At 45.9% G+C, this 7,500-nt stretch overlaps 1 protein-coding gene across 1 annotated transcript in view; it reads left to right on the top strand.

The window, feature by feature from the left end:
- The window catches only part of cep152 (centrosomal protein 152), a 35,684-nt gene that overhangs the window by 15,439 nt on the left and 12,745 nt on the right, over positions 1-7,500 (top strand). Inside the window, exons 13-18 of the mRNA XM_063197801.1 lie at positions 209-389; positions 1,374-1,487; positions 2,248-2,378; positions 3,149-3,277; positions 4,245-4,356; positions 5,647-6,021. Of these exons, the coding sequence (XP_063053871.1) occupies positions 209-389; positions 1,374-1,487; positions 2,248-2,378; positions 3,149-3,277; positions 4,245-4,356; positions 5,647-6,021 (1,042 nt within the window). The remainder of the gene's footprint in view (positions 1-208; positions 390-1,373; positions 1,488-2,247; positions 2,379-3,148; positions 3,278-4,244; positions 4,357-5,646; positions 6,022-7,500) is intronic.

The following is a 7,500-nucleotide window of genomic DNA, read 5'->3' as shown; positions in this document are numbered from 1 at the left end:
CAATTTTGCCATTTCCGTTTGCTGTTATTCGGTAAAAGTAAAGCGTCTGAATCGTTGTTTTACTGGATTTTTAACCAGATGCACCCCTTGAACCTGGAGAAAAGACTACAGAGCGCTTGCTATTCTTTCCTTTTGCCATTGAAGCCTTTTGGACGATGCCAGCCTGTATGTGGTCATTAACCCCACGTGTGATACTGTGTGCCTGCAGTACCCCGCTGCAGCCTGAGGGGGTGGAGGGCGCTAAAGAGGATGTGCTGAAGGAGCTGAGGGCGGAGCTGCAGCGCTGCCTGGCAACCCTGAAGGACAAGCGGCACCGCATCACCCAGCTGGAGGCGGACCTGCAGGCCACGCGGCAACAGCTGCAGGATGACAACAGCAGCAGCACCTCACCCGTAAGCTGTGTGTGTGTGTTGTGAGTGTGTGTGTGTGTGTGTGTTGTGTGTGTGTGTGTTGTGTGTGTGTGTGTTTGTGCGTGTCGTGTTGTCATGTCATGTTTTGCAGGCCTGCTGACAGGGGGGGGGACAAAGGGTTCAGTTGTCCCGGGCCCAGATAGTTTGAATTGAGGAGGGGGCCTTTTCAGATGGTTTTGTCCCGGGCCCAGCAAAACCTTTCAGCGCCGGCCCTGGTGTTGTGTATCAGTTGTGAGAATGCAGCAGCATCCTTAGATTCTTAGCGATATTTAATTCATGTGTGCATCGGCCTGCCCCCTTGCACGGGTGAGGCATAAATGCAATTTCGTTGTGTGCAGTGTGCAGTGTTCACTTGTGTGCTGTGGAGTGCTGTGTCACAATGACAATGGGAGTTGGAGTTTCCCAATGGGCTTTCCATGGTTCCCACCGGTGATTGAGTTCCTTAGACTAGCCAGCCACTCTAGGCTCCTGTCGTTGGTAAAATAATGTCCCAGAAATTCAACAGAGGTGGTTCCAGATGGGGAAAGATGTGGAGTTAGACATGGAACTATTTTGCATGCACAGTCAGGGAATTTGACAAAAGTTTGTGAACAATCCAGTGTAAAAGCAAAAATGAGTTCAGGAAAACGCTGGTTCCAAGAGGGTTGGTTTTAAAATTCCTATTTTAAAGACCGGCTGTCCCAAATTGATAAAATACTTTGCTAAATGTATATATATTAAAAATGTTTATATATTTATAAAAAAAATCAATGTGTTCTTTTTACTGTAGGTCATGGAAATCATCAGGGAAAGGTGATGGAAATGGGAAAACTTGTAGAATTTGAAGTGAGAACCTTGATCAGTTGTGTGAATACAGCCGCAGCATTAGATTGCTCACGTACTGTGTGTGTGTGTGTGTGTGTGTGTGTGTGTGTGTGTGTGTGTGTGTGTGTGTGTGTGTGTGTGTGTGTTGACTGCTTACAGAAGAAGGAGAGCATCGAACAGAAGGCTTCGGAGGCGCCAGCGGGCCCTGTGGCGGCATCCTCAGAGCTGACCTCTCTACAGGAGGAGCGAGAGCGCCTACAGGAGCGAGTAGAGGTCAGAGGTCACCACACCTTGCATACAGCTAGCGCCTGATGACCGCACGCCTTACCACACCTTGCATAAAGCTAGCGCCTGATTAGCCAGGCCAAAACATGAAAATATTAGTCTGGATTCTCTCGATTCAGGTAGTTAAGGGTTGTGAAAGGACCAAACCGTTCGTTGTTATGCTTCAAATTGCTTCGGGACTGTCTTTGCCAATGTTATGATCAATCAGACAACCGCTGAGATTGGTGACCAACTTGCCAGTCAAAGCTATTTTTGACGACTAGGCTAGTTTTAAAGGCTAACATGCAGTACCCATCATGCTATACAATGAGACGTCACTCCACCTTTCCAAACCTCTTTGCCTACATACGTTAGTCACTCGTGATTTCGAGTAGTCCCACACACAGTACATTACTCATGTCTGTCGTCCTCATACCAACTTACAATAGTGCAACTGCATACATTACTGTGAGCCCAAACCGTTGCTATGTGGAAACTAAACTAGACTATGTGGCCTAAACTAGGAATGTCATAGAGGACTCACAATGGAGCTATTCATAAGGACTGATGGTCCCCCTGAAAGAAAAAGATTATACTGTTTTCAGATTTGTAAGTACCCTCTGAATGAACGTGTGTGTGTGTGTGTGTGTGTGTGTGTGTGTGTGTGTGTGTGTGTGTGTGTGTGTGTGTGTGTGTGTGTGTGTGTGTGTGTGTGTGTGTGTGTGTGTGTGTGTGTGTGTGTGTGTGTGTGTGTGTGTGTGTGGTGCAGACCTTAGAGAAGCGTAACTCGGAGCTGAGGCAGAGTGAGGAGAAGGTGAAGGCGGCCAACTCTGAGCTGTGCTCCAAGATGAGGGAGATGATCCAGGAACTGGACCAGGAGAAGCAGGAGGCCCAGCACAGGTGGGAGATTGTCCTTTCTCTTTTTAAATTATATTTTTATGGGAACGTTTTGCCTTTATTTCAGATAGGACAGTGAAGATCGACAGGAAGCGAATGTGGAGAGAGAGCTGGCGTAGGGATGGGAAATGACCCAGGCCGGATTTGAACCCTGGGGGCAACACTTCGGCATGCAAGCCCAAATGTGGTAGCGGGGAGATCGTCCTTCCTCATAGAGCAGATGTAGCAATTAACTCTTAACTCTTAAGTTGAATCATTTTCGTAGCGATACACAGTAAGATGCATCCACATGGTTTCTCGCGAATTGCGGGTGAGGAGATGGGGACGAGTGCAGGTTGTGGAGCTTTTCGTCCTTTCTGTATCACATGAATCGACATGAAACTCCTCAGTTACATTTTTTTTCTAGGGATATACAGATATGGTTTTCCATCATCAGAACGATTCTAGCCAATTGAAATGACACCATACTGGCCCTTATTAATTCACATCTTTTTTTTATGTGCTAAGTGGTTTTTCATCAACATAGAACAAATAGCAAAATAGAACAGATAGTTTGTGATTGATTGTGAAAAATATCAAGGGCTTTAAGAGGACTCTTAGAATGTAGTGAAATTTTAGGAGGATGCAGCTGTCTGTATCAAGTGTGTGTGTGTGTGTGTGTGTGTGTGTGTGTGTGTGTGTGTGTGTGTGTGTGTGTGTGTGTGTGTGTGTGTGTGTGTGTGTGTGTGTGTGTGTGTGTGTGTGTGTGTGTGTGTGTGTGCGCGTGCGCCCAGGTATGACCGTACGCAGCAGCAGTTCCGTGATGACGTGGTGAAGCGTGTGCGTGCTGAGCTCACCCAGGAGCACGAGGACCAGCTTGAGGAGCTCAGGGCTCAACACCAGCAGGAGACACACACACTACAGTAAGACACACACACACACACACACACTACAGTAAGACACACACACACACACACACACACACACACACACACACACACACACACACACTGGAGTAAGACACACACACATACTGGAGTAAGACACACACACACACACACACACACACACACACACACACACACACACACACACACACATCCCAATGTCCCCACCACGTGTAGCAGACGCACACACACACACACACACACAGACATCGATTTCAGCTGTAGTAAGCCACGCAGATGCACACAGACACACTGAATATCTGCAACAGGCTTACATGCTACACAGGGTCATATCAGCATCACAGCGAATCGGCCTGAGGCTAACTCATGTACTATATGTCTACACCAGTGGTTCCCAAACTTTTTTCCTTGCGCACCCCCTTGTACATTTCAATGTGATTCACGCACCCCCTAAGCGAATGTTTTGGCGTGCTGATGGCCACTCAAATATGGGTGCACAAATCATTGCACATTATGCAGTCATGTGGGGAATCCTCATTTCAAATAGACGTGATGATTCTTCAAGCATAACATTCACCATACAAATAAAAAGTAGGCCTACTTAATTTTCATTAATGTTTAATAAAAACACATATATCCGCCATTGCTCAATTCAGCTCGCGCACCCCCTTGTGGCAGGCCACGCACCCCCAGGGGTACACGCACTCCAGTTTGGGAAACCCTGATCTACTCAATAAAATGAAATGGAAATATTTGTATATCATATACTCAATACATGGAATAGAAATATTTGGGTTTAAAATTGTACATGGTCCGATAATTAAACTAAACTAAACAAAAAAACTGATTCAGCATGGTTTCAGTCAGAAATCTAAATAGCTTGTATTTGTGTGTGTGTGTGTGTGTGTGTGTGTGTGTGTGTGTGTGTGTGTGTGTGTGTGTGTGTGTGTGTGTGTGTGTGTGTGTGTGTGTGTGTGTGCAGGTGTAAGCTGGCAGAGCTGCATCAGGAGATGGCGGTGGTGCAGGAGTGCTACATCTCCATCTGTAAGGAGAAGGACCGGCTGGAGGAGAGCCTGGCCAGCACAGCACAGCAGGTGTGTGGGGCACTATGAAGTAGGGGTGGGCGATATGACGATATTAAATCGTGAATCGTGATATCGAGTACAAGATCGTCTCGAATCTGCCAAAGTGGAGAAATCGTATCGATCGTCTTGCAGTGAGGATGTTTACTTTCAGTATCAGAGTTATGTTCACTTACTTGTGTTGTTGTCTTCACTGTTATTCTTTACATTATTGTATTCCAATTGTGCACTTAATGATAGCGTCATCAATGCGTTAACATTTTATTAACTGCAAATTACAAATTGCAAGCATATGAAAGTTGTTTTTTGTTGTTTTTATTTTTTCGACGGAAGATCGTGATAAAAAAATCGAAATCGAGATTTTATTTTAACCCCTTAGCGCAGCACGATGGCTCTCTGTAATGTCATAGCAATGCTGTTATGATGTAGTTAAGCATTTTCAGCAAGTGAATAGCGTCACCGGCGACCCCTGCTGCAGTAGGCTACAAAATCGTGATGACATTTTTGCCATATCGCCCGCCCTACTACGAAGCATACTCTCTTTTTTTATGTAAGAATTTTTGGGGTTTTTCAAGCCTTTATTTTTAGTTTTATACGACAAGACAGGGAAGGTGGTGACAGGAAGCGAGTTTTGAGAGAGAGAGACGGGGAAGGGTCGGCAAAGGGACAGTGTCAGAGTAGTAGACGACTGCCCTACCATTAGTGCCACGGGGGTTGGAGGGAGTGTGACTGCTGTGGGTTAGGCAGCACTAGGAGAGAGTGGTGCAGAGCAGCAGTGTGTAGTTCTACAGCTTGAGCAGCAGAGGGAGCTGTTGGGAGGTGGAGTTACAGGAGAGAGACTCAGCCAAGCACAGCTGCCAGCTGCTGGAGGTGGGAAAGCATTCCCTGCATTGCTCAACACACACACACACACACACACACACACACACACACACACACACACACACACACACACACACACACACACACACACACACACACACACACACACACACACACACACACACACACACACATCATACTGAGAGGATTTGCCTGGATATTTACTCCCAGTAGCCTAGAGGATTTACTGATGTGGTTTTGCTCACATGTCTGTGAATTGGCCTGTTATTATGTGGACATCGCCTGACGCCAATATGTTTGAAATCAGTTACTATCTGTCTTAAGGTTTGCAGGCGAAGTCCTGGCATAAGTGTGTATTTTTCCATGCGTTGATGCGTGCGTTTTGTGTGTGTGTGTGCAGGCATAGCAGTCCTGTGTCATGATATGTGTTTTTGCGTGTGCACGTGGCGGCGTGTGTAGGAGGAGAGGAGGCCGCAGGAAGTGCTGACCCTGGACGGGGGGAGCCAAACGGAGGTCAGCAGGGAAGAGCCGGCCGCCGCAGTCTCACAGCAGGAGGCGCAGGGGGAGACAGAGCGCCTCCTGAAAGCGGCGCAGGAGGAACGGGACCGCCTGCAGCAGGAGACGCAGCGACTTAGGAAAGCGGCGAAGGAGGATCTGGAGCGAGTGCAGAGAGAGGCCAAGGAGGAGAGCGAGCGCGTGCAGAAGGAGGCGCGGGAGGAGAGGGAGAGGCAGCAGGAGGCGTGGCAGAAGGAGAGGGCGACCGCGGTGGAGGAGGCGGTCAGACACGCTCAGCAAGAGCTGGAACAGAAACACCTGAAAGAGGTGGCCAAGCATGTACGTTATCCCACACTCTCGCTGTTAAACACTGTGTGCGTGCGTGCGTTTTGGTTGTTTATTTTGGCCCTATGGGGTAGCATAGCCCTTTTAAAGATGGAGCTTCTTGTTTTTCTGGGGGTTCTTGCAAAGAGGTCAAACAATCCAAAATGGACCAAAAGTAAATACTAGAGGTGCTCCGATCACCATTTTTTGGCCCGATCACCGATACCGATCACCAAAAATCTTTATCTGCCGATCACCGATCATTGCCGATCACAGAAATTATTTCCTATTTTTTTAATAGCCTATTAATTATCCTTATTGAATATTTCTGCCCATAAACCAATCAATCTTAATTTGCACATGTCGCTTTCACAATGTAGGCCTATTATTAGGCTATTACTATTATGATTATTATTATTATTGTTATTATTATTATTATTATTATTATTAGGCTATTATTATTATTATTATTATCTTTCAGCTCTTTCAGACTAGTGTTGGTAATAGCCTACAAGTAAGTCTACAGTATTAATCAATTTATAAGTTATTGCATATAATTACTAAACTATTTAAGATTGAATTGAAACTGAAACATTACATCAATTTATAAGTTATTGCATATAATTACTTAACTATTTGAGATTGAATTGAAGCTCAGACACCTGGATCTCAGTCTCTCGTCTTCTGCATACGAGAAAAAACCCTGTCGCTTTAAATGAGCAGCCTCGTGAGGAGAGCCCCTCCCCTCTCTGTCACTCACTGTCCACAGCTGTAGTGCTCCGCGACCGTTCTGCTCTCTCCCTCTCACTTCTGTCGCCGTTTGGCGTTTCAGCGACTATCAAACTAATCGACTGACTGTCGACAACTTTGAAAACAATAACGTTGGCATGCTTGTGCGGACAACGTGAACTTGTCGCGTGCTGACCGAGGCAACTACACAGGTTATAACGTAAAATGGCTAACGGGCGAGAAGTAGTCTATCGCAAATTACATTGTGACTGAAACACTTGAGATTCTACATACACAAAACAAGAAAAAAAACTTCACTTGAAAGAACAGGGAACACGCACAACACAGCGTGTCTGCGAGGAAAGCTCTTTCTCTGTAACACTGTCATAGAATGTAGAATTCCCTGCACAGACTCATTGAGTTTCACCGTCCATTCTCCCTAGTTGCTGTTTGGTGTTGCAGCGACTACAAAACTAATGACCTGGCTGTCCATTAGGCTACAACTTTAAAAACAATACAGTTGATGATTGTTTTGGAAACGTTTAGTTGTTGCGTGCTGACAGGCTGTAACTCAAAATAGTGAACATGGCGAGACTGACACGTCATTCACAAATTACAAGCGTCATGTAAACTGCGCATGGATCGGAAAATCAGATCACTGTTGATGCAGATATGATTATAAATGGTGAAAATGAAGGAGGGAATTCCAAAAAGTTAAAGACAAGTAAAGATGCCTTATTTTGGTGCAGCAGCTGTGCAGAGCCA

Source organism: Engraulis encrasicolus, chromosome 4 (assembly GCF_034702125.1).
Source record: "Engraulis encrasicolus isolate BLACKSEA-1 chromosome 4, IST_EnEncr_1.0, whole genome shotgun sequence".
In the NCBI taxonomy this organism is placed as follows: domain Eukaryota; kingdom Metazoa; phylum Chordata; class Actinopteri; order Clupeiformes; family Engraulidae; genus Engraulis; species Engraulis encrasicolus.
The sequence above is the reverse complement of the archived record's forward strand: the minus strand, read 5'-3'. Positions and strand labels throughout refer to the sequence as shown.